Raw genomic sequence first — 22,296 nt, forward strand, 5'->3', positions numbered from 1 at the left:
CATATTACATGTTGTTAGATCACATTTTAAAATACCTCAGAGAATATAGTACACCCATGAACATGATATATGTCCCCATTCATGGTAAACTGTGCCAACCATAACCCTGTGTGCATGTTTAGTAAGTTGTTAAGAATGAGTTTTAAAATTTTATTCTGTAGCTTCTTACATGTTTCCCCAATTTATTTTGAGTGAACATTTTTTAAATTTATTCATTTTTATTCTAATTTCTTATATGTGACAGCAGAATACATTACAATTCATATTATTACAGATATGGTTCACAATTTTACATATCTCTTATTGTACACAAAATATTGTCACACCATTTATTTCTTTATACATGTACATAGGATAATGAAGTCTTTCTCATTCCACCATCTTTTCTACCCTCATGTCCCCTCCCTTCCTTTCCCACCCCCTTGCCCTATCTAGAGTTCATTTAATCCTCCTACCCTGCCCCCAAACCCCATTATGAATCAGTCCCCTTATGTCAGAGAAAACATTTGGCGTTTGTTTTTTTGGGATTGGCCAACTTAACTTAGCATTATATTCTCTAACTCCATCCATTTACCTGAACATGCCATAATTTTATTCTCTTTTATAGCCAAATAATATTCCATTGTGTATGTATACCACATTTTGTTTATCCATTCCTCTACTGAAGGCATGAATGAACATTTTTTGAATGAATTCATATTTATTATACATTGAGGTATTTAAATTAGACTGCATCCCCTATTAAAACTTTGCAGAAATTATTCATTGAACCATCTGAGGAATATTCTTAAATATTATGGCCATTTTCAAGCTACAGTTTTGTTTCCAGTGCTTAGGATAAATCAGGATATAGCTTTTAAAGTTTAGAAACATTTTAAATTTTTTTAAAATATAAGCCCAAATATATAGGAAGAGTATACAATGAAAGATAAAGTACTCAGCCATTTCTGTCTCCTTGTCCTTTATCTCTTCTTACTGGAGCTAGTTGACTAGATGCATTTATTTTGTGTACAGGTAAAGAGTTGAATATGCACATATGTTTATAGACATACATATGCATACGTATATTATACAGATGATAAGGCACATTGCACTGTGCTTTTTTGAGTGGCTCTTTGTTTTTTATTGTGGCAAAAATGCATAATATAAAAGGTACCCTTTTAAGATTTTTAAGTCTACAATTCTGTTGTCTACCCATCACCACCCTCCATTTCTAGTAATTTTTCATAATCTCAAACCAAGTTTGTATCCATTATATAGTAATTCCCATTTCTCTCTGCTCACATTGCCAGTTGCTGACAACCGCCATTCTACTTTCTGTTTCTCTGTATATGATTATTCTAGGTATCTCATAAATAGGTATTATGCAATTTTTGTCCTTCCATGTTTGCCTGGTTTACTTGCACAATGTCTTCAAGGTTCATCTGTTACAGCTTGCATCAGAACTTCTTTCTTCCCTAAGGCTACATGACATTTCATGGTATGTAGGGACCACATTTTGTCTAGTCCTTTTGTGTATGTACCTCAGAGTAGGATTGCTAGATCATATGGTGATTCTACATTTAAATTTTTGAGGAAGCCCTGTACTGTTTTCCACAGTGGCTGTACCATTTTATGTTCTCACAAGCAATGTGCAGATTTTTTTCTTTATTTCTACTTGTTTGCTGTTTTTTAAATAATAGCTATCCTAATGGGTATTGTACCATGAATTTTAAACATATTTCTTGGAGAACCTTTTATAAAGTCTATTTAATGAATGGGACTTAATTTATTTACTTCCAATTGATTACCATATAGTTTTATTTCTGATCTCTTGCTCATGCATAGAGTGTATTTTTATCTTTAGTATATATAGTACTTTCATTTTTTAAAACCTTTAAATATTTTCTGACTTTTTTTGAGAGAACCTGGAAAAGTATCTTTGCATTTTACAATTTAAGATTGTTAGCAATACTTAAGAATATCTATTTCTTTTCAACCTTGGCATTACAGTATGTTATACAACTTTTTCATCTTTCTAATCTGATAGGTGAAAAGTGGCATCTTATTGAGTTTTCAACTTTCATTTCCTTAGTGAGGTTAAATTTCTTTTCATTTTTAGGAGCCACTTATTTCTGAAATATCTGCTTCATATACTTTGTTTTTCTTTTGCATTTTTGGTACCCTTTTCTTACACTTTTATATAAATAGGAACACTGAGTAAATGGTGCTTGAAACAGATGTGATTGCTGTGCTCATGGAGCTTATAGTCTGTTGGAGGAAAAAGTACAAAGTACAAATGTATAATTCACTTTTGTTATGAATGCTATGAAATTACGTGACGTTTGGGTGGGATGTGGTAGTCAGCAGTGGATTCATAAGTGCAAATAAGCAAGTACTAGAAGGGAAAATGTTTTAGGCAGATTGAGAGCATGCACTGAGAGCTGAAAGAATGGCTAGATCTGAAGTAAAATTAGGAAGAAATAATGAGATGTAACTCATTGTCTTCTTTTCCTCATACCCGAAACCTTTAATAGGCATCAATATTCAAAAATACAAGTTTCTACAATTATGAGGAGTTTTAAAATAAAAATCTTATTTTTACTCTCTTACAGATACTCTCCATAATCTGATTAGCAGAAATAAGTGAGGTGCTCAGCAACTCAGTGAGACTCTCTCTCTAAATTAAATACAAAATAAGGGTGGGGATGTGGCTCAGTGGCCAAGTGCCTCAAAGTTCAATTCCTGGTACCTCAAAAAAGAAAATCTGATTAGCAACTGTCTTTAGGGTATGCATTGACTCTTTGAGAGCCTCTATCTTTTTGAGTTTTTAATTAATTTTTAAATTTATGAATAAAACTCTGTTTGTCATCTTGTATTATTTCATATTTCCCCAAATGTGTGATTACAGATTCAACTCATTGTCTCATTTGGAATTAATTTGTGCTTCTTTGAAGCTTATTAGGTGATGCATTGTTTGCTACTAAGTTGTCTGTAACTATTTCATCATTAGGGAGAAAGGCTCTTTGAGTGTGTCCTCCTGTGTGTCACCACAATCCAAATGGCTGATGAGTCTACATAGGGGGAGAAGTGACATTTTCAGAAAATGATTTACTGCTTCTTGTGTTCTCCAGTATTCTTAAGTGTAAATTCTGCATCCTAGGCAAAATGAGCAGTGACAGAAATGCTCAGCTTAATTTTGATCAGTTACTTCCTTCCTTAAGCTTTTTATATCAAATTCCCTAGCATTGAAATAGAAACACAGAATTACATTAATTAGTTACAAATCAAGTCAGTACCTTAAAAAAGTGAAACACCAGTGTTGTTAACTTTCAGAATGCCTAAGTTTCTGAATTTTGCTACATCCATGGGCTGTGTTTCCTTTGTTTCCTTTTCCACCTTTGCCTCTGAATCTCCTATTTATTAGGAAATATCTTGAAGTGTATATGTAAAAATTGTTTGCCAGAAATTAGTGTGTTGATAGAAACAGAGCAATAGACCTTATGGGAGGGGCATGAGGTTTTGGATATATTTTCCTCTGCCTTTTTTAGAATTGGTTCATTTATTTGATTTTTGAACATCAAGTGAATAAAAATATTTTGAAATGCCTGTATTTGTTCTAAGTAAAATTTTCTGGCTGGGGATGGTGTTGTGCCCAGGAGGCTAAGACAAGAAAATGGCAAATTTGAGGCCAGTCTCTGCAATTTAACAAGGCCCTAAATAACTTATTCAGACCTTGTCATAACATACAAAAAATAAATAGGGCTGGGAATGTAGCTCAGTGTTAAATTGTCCCTAGGTTAAATCCCCAGTAATCCCAGCCCCTGCCATTTTTTTTTTGTTGGATATAGCTATTTCCTATTACTTTTATTTAAATTATTAAAGTCTTGAAAATGCAGTTATAATCTGTCTTAATTTTTGTCTTATCACTAACAGTAGTGATTTTAAGTGGTATTTTTTATATGCTTACATAACTTTTCTGTTATTGCTTTTATTTTTAGAAGTATTTCCTTATATGTTGTTTCTACAAGATATTCTGTTCTAATTTTTGTGGCTATTATTAAATGATGATGGTCATTGCTATGTTTCTCAATAATTAGGTCAATAACTTTCCTTTTTTGGGGGGGGCGGGTACTATTTGTTGTTCTTTTATCCTTCAGATGCTGAAGTGCTTATCACATAGGGTCTGGAGTACAGGACAAATTTGTGTGCTTACAGATTTCTGCTTTTGTCTTTGATATTGAATGATCACATGGCAAGTGTTTTTGTCTTACACAATAAATATTTTATACCAAACCAAACTTCACTGCCTGTAAGAATCTTCTGGTTTATAATCTTTCTTTTTTTCTTTTTTAAACCATGCTTATCGATGGTTTAGAGGGTCATACATTGGGAAAAATAGGCAGTTCAGTTAAAGAGGTATTACTCAATAACCTTATTATTCCTGTGTCACATTACATAGGCTGTTGCTTCATATTTAAAATAATGTTGTTTTGCTTCCCATTGGTTTTTTTTTTTTTCTGATTAGGGAGAGTCTGTGCTGAGAAAACACTAAAAGCTATGCTCTTTTGGCCTGTTATTGTGACCTTATTTCTACCTATTTTGACCTACTCATGCAATTTTTCTTAAAAACATGTAGTGGCAAGCTATTCTAAAAGGAAAGTCCCTTGGCTTCCATGACATAATATATTAACTTTTTCTTATGAGCATATTTGGAAAAAAAAACATCAGAGAACCTATAATAATCCATTTTCCCCCACAAATTTGATGGCTATATTGAGAAGATTTTTCTCAATGGAAGACAGTATCTCACACCTGCTAGGCAAGTGTTCTACTTACTACTGAACCACAACCCCAGCCCCCTAACTTAAATTTATATGGCCCCTTTTCCTAAGCTTACTTTTCTTTTTTTCTTTTTAAATTTTTTTTGACATATTATATATGCATGGAATATAACTTATTCTAATTAGGATCCCATTCTTGTGGTTGTACATGATGTGTTGTTTCATGGGTGGTGTATTCATATATGAATGTAGGAAAGTGACGTTTGCTTTGTTTTACTGTGCTTCCTATTCCCATAAGCTTGGTTTTCTATTGAAGTAGTTCCTTTTGGATGTCCCCCTATTATCAGTAATCTTGATCAAATTTATATTCATCATTCCAAAGTGAGTCCCCTTGTCAACTCTACATCACTGTCTTGTTTATTAATTCCACTGCTCCCTTAGACACTTGTCATTGGAACCCCAAGTCATATTTGTTGTAATCCTCCTTTTCTTTAGCTCCAATCCTTCCCTAATTTCTCTTGATATTTTTTTCATAAAATGACTCCATTGTCTTCTTTCTCTTCCATATTTCTTTCCACTATCGAATTATAGAGCATCTCACCTCATGCCTAGATTATTGAAAGTTCATGCTAACTGACACTTCCTTTTCTAATTTATGTTTCATGTATCTGTGAGCTTGGCATATACATATATATATATATATATATATATATATATATATATATATACACACACACACATACATACATAAATATTATGTAACTACCAATATTAAACTGAGAGTCTCATTCATTGATTGCTTAGGAGGCATGCAGATGTGAACCAAACAGCATGTGTAGTCCTTGTTCTTTAGACTTAGGTTTTAACGGAGAATATGAGTGAAGAGAAGAGAGAAGGCATGTAAATGAACAGGTAACTTTGATTTGTGATATAAGCCTTGATGTAATGATAGTCATTTGGGAATACTGTGGAAGTATTGATTTAGCCTGGGTGCTTACAGAGACTTCTCTGAGTATATATATTTGAGTTGAGACATGAAGGCAGTTGGAACCAGCTAGCTGAGGAAGGATAGAGAAGAAAGTAATGGAAAATATCTTAGATATTTTGTCTTTAACCACATGACATACCATCAAAGCATCTCAGGCATCATGGGGAAGGAGAAGGGATGGAGTGTTCACAAGCAAAGCTGGGAAAATTAGTTGCAGAATATAATTTTATTCTGTATTCAATTGACTGTTCTTAGGAAACCATTTGTGACTATAGGACAGGAGCTAGGTAGCAAAGTTGATATAGGTAAAAAAAAAAAATTCCATCTTTAGGGTGATTTATTTTCCCATTTTAAAAATTTTTTTTCTTAATCTATAGTTATTTTCTCTTCTAGATCAGCAAAGAATTTATTTTTGGTAAACTTATAAAATAATGAAGTTGAGATTCCACATTTCATGGTCATATTAAATCCTAAACTGTCCTGACATCTCAGGTTACCAGTGTTCTCATAAGGTATAAAGGTTTAGTTAGGTCCATGGCCTCTAGAGTGTGGTTAAATCAGGCAATCACCATTATGATACATAAAAGAGCTAATTATGAGCAAAGGCAGTAAGGGTGGGTGAGACACAGTAGTCTTGGATTTAGTTGTGTTCTTAAAGAAATGTAATTTATAGAATTTTCCAGCTTTTTTTTTTCTAAGTTTTTGATGTTTGTCTCAGATTCTGAATGTCGTCAGACATTTGGGTTCCTTTAGATGCTATAATGAGTCATTATATTCTTCAAGTGAAATAATTAGTTAATGATCCCCATGACAATGTAAATTTAACTCACTTATTTGTATTTTAAGGAAGGAATTTTTAGATATAACTTATTTTTATACTTCTAGAAACTGTATCCATTATCCACTCTGTCACTGGTTAAGTGATCCTGCATATGTTTAGAAATCAAATGTTGTGTTAATGTTGGGCTTCTGATACGTATTTTTTGTGCTTTTGGTGTGCTTTGAATAAATTTGGCTTGGTATTTCACTGTCAGTGTGTGCATCCAGTGGAGATATATACTTGCTTCATCCTGAAATTTTATCATTGTCCAAACCACTTTATTGCAAACTGTGTGTGACACTTAAGATATTTGCTTAAATTATTAATTTTATGCTTTGGCACTTTTCAAAAAAATTTTAATAGTTTTTTTCCTTCTCAGAAAAACTTATTTTCTTATAACAATTCAATTTTACAAAGGCTAGGGATCTTTAACCTGTATGGTATTATGGCAAAGGTCAGTAGACAAATAATGTTAATGTTTGAGCTTTATATTCAATAAGGAAAAATAAATGATATAATTTACATTCAGACTAAATCTAGAGCAAAGTGCTTTAATTCATTTTTTGGGGGGTGGTGGTACTGGGGATTGAACTCAAGAGGCACTCAACCACTGAGCCACATCCTCAGCTCCATTTTGTATTTTATTTAGAGACAGGGCCTCACTGAATTGCTTAAGTGTCTTGCCATTGCTACGGCTGGATTTGAATTTTTGATCCTCCTGTCTCAGCCTCCCTGTCTGCTGGGATTACAGGCATGTGCCACCATACCTGGCTAATTCTTATTTTTGAGAAGTTTGCTTCATTAACTTCTCAGTGTCATAAGTACTATGATAAATATTATTTTTTTGGTATAGGTATATGGAAATAAATTCTATCCTTAAAATAGCCCTACAGTTAATACTCATCAAGTATGTACTCTGAGTAAAGCACCTTGCTAGATGCTTTGTAGGATTCAGAAATAAATTATATGTGGCTCCTGAGATTAAGAGTCTTTGCAGCTGTGTGGGAAATTATACCCTTTGGGAAAGGAGCCTCCAAAGTGATCTGCATGACCTTGCCTAGGGAAGGGATGGTTAGCTAAGACATTTTACTAGGGAAGCTTTATCACTAGAACCCTAAAGTTGAATTCATTCATTGGTGTAAATTTTTTTTTTCACAGAATAAATTCTGGCTACACTTGAAGCCTGTTTTACAATGTTTATTCTACTTTTATTTTTTTATTTGAACTTATATTTGTTAATGTCTTATTATCTCCCTAGGTTTCTGCAAACAGGTCAGTTTGAAGTTGTAACAGGTGGCTGGGTTATGCCTGATGAAGCTACTTCACATTATTTTGCCTTAATTGACCAGCTAATTGAAGGACATCAATGGCTGGAAAAACATCTAGGTATGTGTTAGTGTTTTCTGCTTTCATTTGGGCTATTTGGAGCAATGAAATTGGGGTACTGTGAGATGAAGCTTCATTTTATTTTTTTAATAGTAATGATAATTGTTGAATGATTTATCCTTCATTAATTTATAATATTTCTTGGTGTAGTTATATTGTATACAGGTCTATACCTATACCATAGTATATAATTGTTTAGTGTACTCTACTTTGTATATATGTTATTTTATGTATTAATTTTGTTATTTTTAGATTTTTTGTTTATTAAGATTTGATCATAAGAGGCAAAAACCTATTATTATCTTACACCAAAGCAATAAAGATATTAATAATGTCAATCAGAATTTGAGAAATAGTAGCTTCAGGTAAGACTGGATCTGGGAATTCAAGAATTATGTTGTTTGTGTACCATCTCTTTGGGACTGCCTGTTTGTGCTTTGGTCTTCTCCTGACTTTTACTGCATGGTTATGTAAGATGACCCTAGGTACCTGAGACTCATTTTTCAAGCTAGTAACTAGGAAAAGTAATTTTCTTTTCAACTTTTATCTGATTGGTCCAACTTGGATCAGGGGCTTATTCCTGAACCAGTTACTGTGTCTAGAGGTATAGGAGCTAGAATCCCTGAGGCATAGTCATTTTATGGTGAGGACCTGGGGGCAGAGGTCCTTCATGGAATAGTTCTAGTTAGGAAAAAATCTACTACAAGAAATGATACAGAGGATACTGGACTGATAATGTCAGATGTCCACTATATCTCATAAAAATTTAGGATTAATTAAAATCTTTTTGAAATCTAATATTTCCATTTTATAACATGATATGTGACTCTTCAAATATTTCTATTGCTCAGTGTAATTTTTTAGTTTTATTTATAGTAAGCGTAGATGTTTTTTACTGAAATTATTTCTAGATACTTTGTTATTTAGAAATTTTTCCCCCTACAATGTATAAAATCCTTTGCCCTAGTAACTATTTTTTACTTTGTATCTTGACATTTTCACATTTAAACAAAAGTTGTGAAAATGTTGCAAAGAACTGCTTCTTCATGCAGATTCAGAGATTATCATTTTGACACCTTTGTTTTGTTTTTCTTCATATGATTATTCTCAGTATTATTGTGGTTATTATCATTAGAACCTTTGAGAATAAATTGCAGATGGTATACCCATGAAAAAACAGCTAAAATAGCAGTTCTAAGACTAATATCTAGTATTTTAGACCTTGTTTGACTGGTTGGTCCTTGGCGTTCACTGGGGACATGGATTTCCTGAACAGTAAGAGTGGCTCACTGGTTTCAAACGCAAACTATGCACTGTATGCTAAACATTATTTCCTTCTGGGTGTCTGGAATCTTACTGTCCTAGGCAGAGGGTGCTTAAGTGACCATCTCCTGGTGGAAATGGATACTGAGTGTCTAATGAGTTTTCTTGGTTGATAACATTTTTGTCACAATTTGGTGCTGGAAGATTTAAACACATTCTATGTGCATCAACGTGGGAGAGGACTGTTAGAAGCCGTGTCAGGTTTCCTCTGGATTCTGCTCCATGTGCCTTTTCCTTCTGTTGGTTTTATTCTTTATTCTTTCTCTGTAGTAAATCATAGTTCTGAGTAGGACAGTATGCTGAGACCTGTAAGTTTTCTTAACAAATCTCTAAACCCTAGGGGTGGTCTTAGAGATCCTCTATACCCAATGGTCTCTTTACTTAAATACTGAACTATGTCATAAGCCAAGAATATTCACTTTATAAACCTCAGTTGCAGATTTTTTTCTTTATATTTAGCGTTTATTGAAGTATAATTTGTATGAAGTATAATATATAAATCTTAAATATGACCTTCAGTGAATTTTGACAAGTGTATATACCCATTTGATACACTTTTCAAAAATTATCCCAGCAATGTTCTCTCATGTCTTCATCTTTCCCCTGCATTTACCTGCTCTTTGATTTCTATCACTGCAGAGTTTTGCTTGTTAAATAACTCATGTATGAACTCAAATAGTGTATACTCTTTTGGATCTAGTTTCTTTTGTTGAGTTCAGTTCTTTCCCTACAACTTTATTGAGATATGTTTTATAGGCCATAAAACTCACCTATTTAAAGTACACAGTTCAGTGATTTTTGGTATGTTCAGAGTTATGTAACCATGACCCTGATCCTTATTTTTAGAACTTTTCAGTATCCCCGGAAGAAACATTATACCCATCATCTTTCTAGTTTCTTTTTTTTCCTGTCCAAGTTACCACTAATCCACTCTTTTGAAGATAGTCCCCCTTTAATGTCTGTGGGAGATTGGTTCTAGAACTCCTCACAGATACAAAAACACAAGTCTCTTAAATAAAATGGCATATAACCTTTGCATGAGTTTCTTCCCCTATACTTTAAACTATCTCTGAATTAACTTCTAATTCTCAATACAATGTAAATGCTATGTCAATAATTTTTATAGGAATAATGACTAGAAAAAAAGTTTATACATGTTCAGTATAGATATAATTTTTTTTCTAAAATATTTTTGATCCATGATGGGTAGAATCCACAGATGTGTTACCCATGGATACAGAGGGCTGACTGTGAATTTGACTGTTCTGGACATTTCACATAAATAGAAGCATACAATACGTAACTTTTTGTGTCTGGCTTCTTGGCATGTTTTGAAAGCTCCCTCATGTTGTAGCCTGTATCAGTGCTTATTTCTTTTATATGGTTCTATAATACTTTGTTGTGTTACCACTTTAGTTTATCCATTCTTCAGTTGATGGATACTTGGTCTGCTTCTCCTTATTGATCACTATGATTAATACTGCGATACACATTTGTGTAAAAGTATACATGTGTTTTCATATCTCTTGGATATATAAATGGAAGTAGACATATGGGAACTCTATGTTTAGCATTTTAAGGTAGTGACACTCTTTCAAAAATGGCTGCATCATTTTACTTTTCCACCAATAATAGAAGGTTCTCCTTTCTCCATTATCTTCAAACGCATCAGTTACTGCCTTTTTAAAAATTGCAGTCATCCTGGTGTGTTTTGTTTTGTTTTGTTTTGAGATGGGGTCTTTCTATGTTGCTCAGGCTAATCTCAAACCCCTTTGCACAAATGATCCTCCTGCCTTAGCTTTCTGAGTAGTTGGAATTGTAGGCAGGCACTACTATGCCTAGGGGGGGAAAATTGGTGGGGGATATTAGGGTTAAATCCAGAGGAGCTTTACCACTGAGCCTCATCCCCAGCCCTTTCTTTATTTTAAATTTTGGGTCAGGGTCTTACTAAGTTGCTTAAAGCCTTAGCCTTGCTAAATTGCTGATGCTGTCCTTGAACTTGCAATCCTCTTGCCTCAACCCCCTAAGACATTGGGATTACAGGTGTGCACCACCACACCTGGCAAAATTTTTAATTCTGGAGTTCCGTTTACCTATTTTTTCCTTTGTCACCTGTGCTTTTGTTGTCATAGTTAGAAATCATTTTTAAATAACTTTATGGTTTTAGTTATCAGGTCTGTGATCTATTCTGAGTTAATTTTTGTGTATTGTAGCCAGTAGGATTGCACATTCATTCCTTTGCATGTTGGTTACCATTGTCCCAACATTCCTGTTGCTTGGTCTTCATTGAATTGTCCTGGCACTCTTGTTGACAATCAGTTTACCATAATGTAAAGGCTTATTTTGGGCTTATAAAGCTGTCCTTTGATTTTATGTCTGTTTTTATTCCAATACCACGCTGTCTTGATTTTTGTAGCTTTGTGTATGTGAGTTTTGAGATTGGGAAGCATGAGTCCTCCAACTTCGTTCTATTTTTAAGCTTAAATTTTGTCTATTAAGGGTCTTTTGATATTTTTTTCCATTTTGGATTTAAGTTTATTAATTTCTGCATAATGCCATCTCGAGATTTTGGTAGTTGTTGTGTTGAATTTGTCAGTTTAATCTGAGGATACATAAAGATGGAATGTCTTTCCATTTATGTAGATCTTTAATTTCTCTCAGTGTTTTTTAAAATAGCTTTTAGTATAAAAGTCTTGAACCTTTTGTGAAGTTTGTTCCTGAGTATTTTATTCCTTTTGCTCCCATTATGAATGGGATGCTTTTAAATTTTTTTATTTAGAAATATTCATTGCTAGAATATAGAGACACAGTTGATTTATATATAGTGATCTTTTATTTTTGTCATAGTAGGGATTGAGCCCAGGGTCCTCTACCACAGAACTACATCCCAGCCCTTAAAAAAAAAATGTTTGAGATAGTATCACTATGTTGCTGAGGTTGACCTTAAACTTGCTATCTTTTTTCCTTAGCCTCCCAAATGGCTATATTACAGGTGTGTGCCATCATGCCTGGTGCATATATGATCGTATATACTGCTACCAGCATTGGTTTTTGAGATTCATCTTTGTTTTAGTTAGCTTTTTTGCTGCTATGACTAAAAGACCTCACAAGAATAATTTTAGAGGAAAAAAAAGTTTGTTTGGGGGCTCATGGTTTCAGAGGTCTCGGTTTATAGAGATGGCTCCATTCTTCAGGGCCTGAGGTGAGGCAGAAGATCATGGTGGAAGATTGCTCACATGATGATCAGAAAACAGAAAGAAACTATGCTCAGCTCAACAAATATATTCCCCAAAGGCATGCCCCTAATGGCCTACCTTCTTCAGCTACACCCTACCAGCCTACCTGGGGATTAATTCACTGAGTTAAGGCTCTCAATCATTTCACCAGTCATTTAGCCTTTAAACCTTCTTGTGTTGCTTCACACATGGCTTTGGGGGAAAACCTCATATCTAAGCCATAATAGTTGTTTTGTTGTCTATCTCAGTAATTCATTCTTTTTGATGACTGGGTAGTAATTCATTCTTTTTGATGACTAGTAGTAGTATTGTTTATTCAGTTTCCTGTCAAACATTTGGGGTCCTTCTAGGTTTTAGTTATTATGACCTATGATGCAGTAAACATTTTGCGTACACATCTTTTTGTGGGTATATGTTTCATTGTCATGGATAAATACTAGGTATAGAATTTCTGAGTTCTAGGGTAGATATGTGTTAACTTATTGGTAACTATGGAAGAGTTTTTCAAAGTGGTTTTACTATTTTATATTCTACCATCAATGAATTAGAATTTCAGCCATTTTATTTTCTTACTGACATTAAGACTTTTTTTTTGTTTTAACCATTCTAATGGAAATACAGTGATATTTTAATGCTTTAATTTGCATTTCTTTGGTGAATAATTATGTCAGGTACTGTTTCTTATGCTTATTGACCAGTGGTTTGTCTTATTTAGAAGTTTCTAAGTCTTCTACCATTTTTCTTTTCAAGTGAGTTGTTTTTTGTGTGTTGTAGATGTTCTTTGTATGTTCTAAATATGAGTTCTTAGTTTTTAGTTTCTCATTTTTTTAAACCATTTAATACCATTATAGGAAAGTTTGGATTTGTATTTATGTGTGTAAATCTCCTAGAAAGTTTACTTTTTATCATTACTAATATTTTATTGTTGCTAATTTATTATTGATTGTTATAAGTATATCTTAAAAAATGAAAAATCTGTCCCCTATTAATATTGCTAGGATTAGACCATATATCTCTTTACATTGTTCAAATCAGGTGTGATAGTGACATATGACAATGGTGCTATTTGCCTTTTTTTGTTTCAGATTTTTAAAGGAAATTGCTTAGCTTTACTAAGTATATTATCTATTATTTTATGGTGGGTATTTTTTATAGCATTGAGAAATTTCTTCTCTTTTTAGTATTTTTCAAGTAGCAGTGCATATTGAATGTTACTGGATTTCTTTCAGACATCTATTAACATTATATGGTTTGTCTAATTTGTTCTATGAATATGATAGCTGTTTGCTCAATTAAAAAGTCATTGACTTCCTGGGATAAATCCCTTTTTGTCTTGGTGCTATTGAGTTCAATCTGTTTAGTGTTTTTTGTTTATGATTTTTATATCTGTTTTCATAAGTGAGATTAGTTTTCTTTCTTAATGTGCTACATTTATATGAATTATTTATTGGTTTAATGATACTTAATATAATAATTAGGTAGTATTGCATTTTTCTTTATATTCCATGAAATTTATGGACATTTGAAAGGATTTACCAGTAAAATTCCATGCCTACAGGGCCTTTTGTTTTAGGTAATTTTTTGATAATGCTAAAAATTTCTCTACAGTTATTTGTACTATCTAATTTGCATCTAATTTATATGAGTAGAAGTCTCATTTGAGAATCCTACGTAAGTGAAAGATCAGATTTGTATAATAGTCAATGAATAAATATCTCAACTATAACCTGTTTATTTATTTATTTTACTTTTTATCTGTGAACTATATAGCTTTATTTGAAGGTTCTTATAATTGATATGATCCAGGTGTAAAAATTTCTATTGATCCCCCTCTTAAGTTAGAGAAAAAGCAACAGCTTCAAAATGTGAAATATGATAAATAATTATTCTGATCAGTTCTACCACTATATACTAAGATAATTTTTAGCTGTGTAAAGTATAAATGACAGACTGAAAAGTTCTAAATGTGGAGATTGGGAAGTATAAATTGAAATGACAGATCAGTGTGCTTTTGGGCTGTCCCCCTCCATAGATAACAGCACTCTGAGATCCTTGAGGGTAGAGCTTTGGTCCTTTTTGTCTGTCCAACTCAGATGAATGGCAGTGGCTTTATAATAGCTATGAGATGGCGGAGGGCTTATTTCAATTCCATCTAATGAATTTCAGTGACCATCTCCCTGCCTTGGTGGACATGAGTGGCAGCTTCCTCCCTGTGGGGAGTCTTACTGGGAGTACTTTGCAAAGGGTGATGTCAAGTAGATCCTCTAACTCATAACCCAGGAGTCCATAGAATTCTGATGTGTCTGAATGTGTTGTGACTTGTTTTTATTTCATTTCACTTATCAATTTCAAAATATAACACTTATTTTCTTTATTTAACAGGCGTGAAACCTCGTTCTGGTTGGGCCATTGACCCTTTTGGACATTCACCAACAATGGCTTATCTTCTAAAACGTGCTGGATTTTCACATATGCTTATCCAGAGAGTTCATTATGCAGTTAAAAAACATTTTGCACAGCATAAAACACTGGAGTTTTTTTGGAGACAGAATTGGGGTATGTAGGATTTGATGAAAGCAGAAGATCACACTTGACCTAGATGTTGTTTCACAAGGGTTATAAACTCATGACATTGTTGGTTTTATTCAGTGTCATTATTAAAATTCATATGGACTAAAGATGGTCATTCTCTTACTACAGTTACTTTCCAGGATGTTTGTGTCAAGATTCTTTTAAGCAGTGATGTTTATGTTTATTCATAGATAATTGAATCTTTATTATGTCTAAAGGAAGTATGGAATACCAAGAGTAGTATTGTGCCAATAATGCTATCATTTGCTTCTGGTTTAAAGAGCACAGCTTTATCACAAAATTGAACATGCATGAGAACTGCTATTTAGTCTTTTGTCTCATATTCAGCCTGTGTCCTTCCTTTTGCCTTTCTTGTCTCTTTACCTTGTAGGAATTGCCCTTGAAAACCTTAATCCTGTCCTCCTGGAAGACCCTTCATGTTGTCTGTAGTTTCTGTTTTCATTCTGTTCTATAGGCATGCAGATGTTTCAAGGACATGCTTCTGCTGGCCTTTGTTGAGGCAGAGGAGACAGAACCATAGCCTAGTGGGAGGCTTTCCCTCTCCCAATCCCCAATTATCATTTATTCATTTATTTTTATTTATTGTTTTTTATTACTGTAGACCATACTTTATTCTATGCTTTTTATATCTGCTCTCCTATTTAGCCTTTATTACCATCCTTTAAGTTACATTTATTACTATCCTTTTTTGATGGTGAAGAAATGGAGGTTTAACTATGTGGAACCATTTGCTAACGTCAGACAGGTTATGGGCAACAGAGGTTTAGATCTAGTTACGTGCAATCCTGAAGCCCAAGCTCCTAACTCCCTGGCATTAACTTCTCAGTAAGATTTCATCTTGAAAACAAGATTTTGTTGCTAAAATGATGTTAGGAAATTTCTACATTACATCATACTTTCTTTCCTATATAATCTATATTCCTTAGGTGTTTCAGAAAAATCATTTGTATATCTAGACAATAACTTTATTACACATAACTGCTGTTTTTTTTCCAATAAGGAAAGCAACTAGCTATGTAATTTTTTATTCTGGAAAATTAAACCTGTAAGGAGGACAAGAATTTGTAAGGGGTTATATCCTGTGTAGTTTCATTGAATGCAAAGGAGCATTTGAAAAACAAAGGATTGTTAATTTACCCATAAATATCAGTAAGAAATTATTGAATACTTTGATGTATTTAATACTGTGCAAGGAAGAAATACAGAAAACATCCTATCCTGTAAGGAAGTTATTGTCTAATTTGATAAAATGCAGGCCCAATTAAAGGCAGTGGATAAAATTAAATGTATATATGAACTGCTAAGTAGTGAGGTATAAGGTAAGGTGGGTGGATGATGAGTATGTTTTCATCTGTAGGAGAAAGGAAGAGGAAGTTTCTGTCAGTTCTGGGACTTGTAGTAACCTGTGTACACATAGCAAGTATTGGTGAACAATATCCCTGGTGCCACACCTTTGAATGGGCTTCATTGAAACCACTGATAACACAGAAACATAAAAGTTTTAATGGTTTTACAAATTTACAAAAGTGATAATTATCTTAACTAAATAGCTAAAATTGGAATATTTTAGAACATAAGATACATTTGAACATGTTGCTTTTTGAAAGATATCAATAAATTGAGCTTGTATTGTTTCCCCCTCCCCTTTCTTTTGTAGCACTGGGGATCAGACTCAGGGCCAATCCTTAAAGGGTATGCTAGGCAAGAGCTCTGCCACTGGACTACATCCCCATCCCTTTTTATTTTTTGAGACAAGTTCTCTCTAAATTGTTGAGGCTGGCCTTAGTTATCCTTCTACCTCAGCCTCCTGAGAAACTTGCATTACACCTGGAATTACTGGCTCTGGTTCTCATGAAGTGGTTATTTTTATTTTTTAGAAATGTAAATGTTGTTTTTTTTGTTTTTCTTTTGTTTTTATTATAAAGTAGTAAATACCCATTTCTGGAAATTGGAAATCCATACATAAATAAAGGTAGGAGAAGTTGTTTAAAGCTCAGGATCACACTTCTGAGGATAACCACTTTTAACCTCTGTTTTAAGTGGTCAAGTCTTACTTGGTGGTGGGCATCAGCTCTTTCTAGGGCAAGATCTTAACACATGCTGCTCTTGAGGTTTTAATTAAAAATTATCCTCCATCAGTAATCAGTGCTCTTTTTCTACATTTTTTTTGTTTTCTTTGTTTTTGTTTTTGAAATTTACCCCCCCCCCCCGAAAAAAAAAAAAAAAAGTCCCCTTGGCTAACTTTTGGTGAACATCAGGATAGACTCTGGGAACTTTCCTGTGTTGTGCTTTCTCTCCTCAGTGCAAGAGGTGAATAGGCATTTGACTAGTGTTTTCATGATCCCCTGCCCCACCCTTCTTTTGTTCTTTCAGTTCCTTTGTTTTCTCTTTCACTCAGGCCCTCTAGCTAAATATCTTGGTCCCCCAGTATGTACTATTGCCTGGCAAGGGACAGATATGGCAGGTATTATGAGACAGGGGTAGACAGCCTCATGAATTTGTATGAACCAGTTGTAATTTTAACTTCAAGTCAGTTGGTATCCTTCCAGGTCAGCAGATGCTGGTTCTTTATGGGGCTTTTTGCCCATACTATATTTACATAGAAAAGGTAAAGAGAGGCTGAGATATATATTTTCCTTCAGATTAAAGCTATTAAACGCTTCTGGGATATATATAGTGGTAGTTAAAGGGCTGTTGATTTAAGATAGAGCTTGCATTGTATACGTATGAAGTAATGGCATCATTGAGCAGTTTAGGGGAAAACATATTTTGTAAATGCAAGTTTGTTTGTTGGCTTTTTATTTTAGATCTGGGATCTGCCACAGATATTTTTTGCCACATGATGCCTTTCTACAGCTATGACATCCCTCACACTTGTGGACCTGATCCTAAAATATGCTGCCAGTTTGACTTTAAACGGCTTCCTGGAGGCAGCTATGATTGTCCCTGGGGACGCCCCTCAGAAGAAATATCTTCTGAAAATGTCCAGAGAAGGTATGAAAACATGTATTTCGTAAGACAACATCATGAATAAAGTAGCTACTTAGCTGTGAGTTGCTGAGGTTGAATAAATAGCTTCAGTAGCCAGCATTATCCTTATCTTAAGTATTCATTCAAACAAGATCTAAGGCAACTTAAAAATGCCAGATTTGACTATGCCTTTTATGTGTTATAGTTTAATGGAAATGGAACAATAGAAGATCAATATACAGTGGCTAACCCACAATGTACTATTATTACCACCTCCTTTGCCCTCCTTATAAAAGCTTTCTACCGTGTTTGATTGATTTCATATACTTTTGTTGATAATAAAACTTCTGGTCTCCATTGTATAAATTGGTAAGAAAAGCAACTCAACTGCAAAAACACATTTGTTGAAATGGAACACATAAAGAGTGTAATTGTCTTCCCATAGTAACAACTTCAATAATAGTGAATATCGCCTAGCTCTGATGAATATACAGCTTTGCATCTTTCTGATATTTTTGACTTATAGAAAACTTTAATTAGGAATATTTATACTTAGACATTATTTAAGTAAAATAATCAAAGAAATGAAACATTTCTTTAGAATACAATTTTGCTAATGAAGGACTCATCTCATTAAAGCAAGTTACCTATAGTTTCTAACTTCGGTGCTTTTAAAGTTTAATTTCTTCACTTAAAAATTAGTATAATGAATTGAATAAAACATTGTATCATAATATAAAAACACAAAACTCTGCTAAGAAAATAATGGCCTCTTAAATACATTAAGATCTTTGTACTGTCAAATCTATGCATTAAAAAATAAGTTACTTTAAAAAAAATATACATAAGGAATCAAATGAGATCAGGTGGTTTAATCTTGACTGAGTTCTTGGTCATAAAGAAAATTTTCCAGTGTGAGCCCTTCATTGTGGCAGAACTGAAGGTGTTTTAGCATGGGAGTCTTCTTGAAGCTAAGAAGTCCTTTTATCAAAATATGACTTCAAAGTTCTTTTGAAAAATTCTCCAAGACTGGGCTGATCTGGTTTTCATTTTCTTGGCTCCAACAGCAATGAAACCAAGAACTGTGAGCAGCCTGCTTTCTAGGGTTAGGCTGGTCAGGCATAAGAGAATAAGCTAGTCTGTGCAGACAGTGCAGTGATCTGAAGGCCTGGGGTAAGAGGAGCCCTGACCTAACTAAGCACATAGCCCTCTGTATTTGCCCGTATTTACATCACTCCTTCCAGCTCAGGTGGTCAGGGATCATGGGGAGCTAATTTTAAGATTAGCCAGATGTTTCAGTTGGGGAGTTCCAGTGTATCCACAAGTATTGTGAGCCCCCTTTCTCTTTCTTGGGTGCTGTTGAGAGTGCTGTGTTTGGTACATTGCTAGAAAAGAAGCCACTTTGTGTAATCCTTTGACTGTCTTATCTAACCCTCCACAAATTGCTTCCTAGGAGCATGTCTATGCTCAGTCAGTTCCAGTGGTTTTGAAGGTAGTTTCCATGCACCAGGGGACATATGGATGAGGTTTTTTTTTTTTTTAACTTCTTAAAAGTTCTAACATAATTCTTCTATTTACTTCATATACAGACATATCTTTTTGACCTGGTGATGAGTGAAGATAACACATGCATTCCAGCTCAGTGACACTTTTTAATACCCTAAATAAAATGAGATTTAACTGTAATATATAAGTAATATCTTTTGATATGTTAAGTGCAACAGATTCCTCTACTTTGCAAATAAGGAAATACCTTTCTTCATTAGTTTTTTGTATGGTGTCGTATTTTAATTTGGCTTTTTTCCATTGAATGTCAGATAATTTGATGTTTCAAGGAACTTTTTTGGGGGATTGATGATTGGAGTTAAGCTGACATTTCTTATTTAGTAGAAGAAGTCAAGAGCAAATCGTATCTTTATGCCTTCACATATAGTATTGGTCAATGCATTCATCATTTGTTTGTCATACAGTTAGTGAGCACATACTACATGCCAATGGTATAGAATGGTATAGAATGGTCTTTCCTACTGTTGATATTTTCTGGGCAGAAGCTTGAGAGTTAGGATGGATACCAGATGTAAAAAGGACACCATTAATGTTTGTACTCTTTTTTCTGTATATGTGCAAAGCACCAATATATAGAAATTGTGGTAAATATAATAGTAAACTTGTTTATGCTGACTGCCTCAAGAATCTAATTGCATGCCCAATCATAGTATCTTTTATCTGTGGTTGATATATTTGATTTTTTTACTCTTGTTACTTTTGGTCTTATTTCTGTGTGGCTAATCTCATCATTCATGTGTCTTTTTAAAAATTGTAAGTAATAATCTAAAATTGGTTTTGAAAAGTGTGAAATGTGAGTAAATTAATAGTAAAGATTAAGTATGATGCCAAATGCTAATCTTAGAAAACTAAACATTATATGTTACATAAGGGCATTATGGTTATACTTTACTGGCCAAGCCCTAAAGTACTGCTAAAATTTAACATGTACAAAGTCGTTTCAGAGACTGTACATTTTTTTCAAAAGACCATATGGGATTCTAAATTTAATGTTTTAATAATTATTATAGAATTAATCTTATTACTGATATTCTTTGGGTTGCTTTCATAGGTTTTTATATCGTGAATTGCAATTCACTTTTGAATAATCCTCGAAGTGAAAACTTGTTATTTAAGTAAAAAAAAAAAACAACTTGTTATTTAAGCACTAATTTTTTAAAATTTGGTTTTATGAACACCATGAATTACACTGTTATCTGCTTTTTGAATTTCATTTTTATAAGTCTTCCTCTTACTTTGAATTCCCAGACTTCCTCAAACAGTTCCCCAATTCAGCATTTCCCAGTTTTCTTCAGAATCCTAGAATATGAAGTATAAAAGCTGATCATATTAGCACAGTGTGTTATACTGACTTCTTGAGTCCTGGGTTAGAGCCCGAGGAGATAGAAACTAAAATAGCTTATTCAACTCCCAAACATTATATGGTGAACAGTATTGAAAAGGACACTGTAACAGATAATCAGATTATTTATGGCAGGTGTCCATTGTTATTCTTTCTTCAGAAGATGATATACTTTCTGTAGAATGTTATAGGTTAAGATTTATGCCAGTCTTTTTTGAAATGCATTTTTCTGTTTAATTAGACTATAAAGATTTTACATTAAATTAGAGAAGAGATATTAAAACAAAGCAAACTTCAAAGTTGATTGGATGAGAACTCTGTGTCTTCTTGGACTAAATTATTTTAAAACATGGGCTATCTGGGAGCCAATTGCTGTGACTAGGCTTCAGGAGACATTGCTGCCCTAGTAATTAATATGCCAAATCTGGTTGTGACCATATTTCTCTAAAGATAGTTCATTGGAAAAGTATGGGTTTCTTAATTGGATAATTTCTTAAGTGGATAATGTGTGATTTATAAAAAAAATCTGCCTTGTAAATTATATAAATATTAAATATACAGATAATATATACAATAATTTGCTTAAATGTATTATACATTTGAATATTGATACTTTCTTATTAACTTGCTCTGTTGACCTCTTAATATAATTCATGTTTTCTTCTATTCTTTTATAGGGCTCTTTTGATTCTAGATCAGTATCGAAAGAAGTCAAAACTTTTCCGTACTAAAGTTCTCTTGGCCCCACTTGGAGATGATTTTCGCTACACTGACTACTCAGAATGGGACTTACAGTTCAAGAATTATGAGTATCTTTTTAAATATATGAATTCTCAACCTCAGTTGGGAGTAAAGGTAATGGAAGATATTTATTTATATTATTGTTTTCAAAGTTGAACCCTCAGTGTTCATTGAAGCTATAACACCGTATTCTTAGTTTCTTTGTACTGCATCTTGGCATTTCTTAGACTATATAATTCTTATGTAAAAGTACAATTCATTAAGAAAAAAATTATCATATACCATAGTTTAATTTCTAAAGATGACTCTTAACACTCCTTGGGAATTATAGAGGCATTGCTTTTATGTGGCTGAAAGTCTGTACCTACTAAGTTGCAGTTTCCATTTTGCAGAAATGCCCTATTTTTCTACCAGCATTGAAAGTTTATTGCTCCTCTATGATAGTTGCTTCCTTCTGATTTAGTAGTGTGACTAGCATTTGTAGATGAATAGATCATGAATTTTGCAAATGTCTCATATCCAGAAAATACACAACCTTTTTTCTTAAGTGAGAAGATTTCTAAAATTAA

General features: G+C 33.5%; 1 protein-coding gene across 1 annotated transcript in view; it reads left to right on the forward strand.

Annotated features, from left to right (window-relative positions):
* Positions 1 to 22,296, forward strand: part of Man2a1 (mannosidase alpha class 2A member 1) — a 163,187-nt gene that overhangs the window by 51,068 nt on the left and 89,823 nt on the right. Inside the window, exons 5-8 of the mRNA XM_026391315.2 lie at positions 7,830 to 7,957; positions 14,899 to 15,072; positions 17,916 to 18,102; positions 21,664 to 21,841. Of these exons, the coding sequence (XP_026247100.2) occupies positions 7,830 to 7,957; positions 14,899 to 15,072; positions 17,916 to 18,102; positions 21,664 to 21,841 (667 nt within the window). The remainder of the gene's footprint in view (positions 1 to 7,829; positions 7,958 to 14,898; positions 15,073 to 17,915; positions 18,103 to 21,663; positions 21,842 to 22,296) is intronic.

The sequence above is a fragment of the Urocitellus parryii genome, chromosome 1 (genome assembly GCF_045843805.1).
Source record: "Urocitellus parryii isolate mUroPar1 chromosome 1, mUroPar1.hap1, whole genome shotgun sequence".
Taxonomy (NCBI): Eukaryota; Metazoa; Chordata; class Mammalia; order Rodentia; family Sciuridae; genus Urocitellus; species Urocitellus parryii.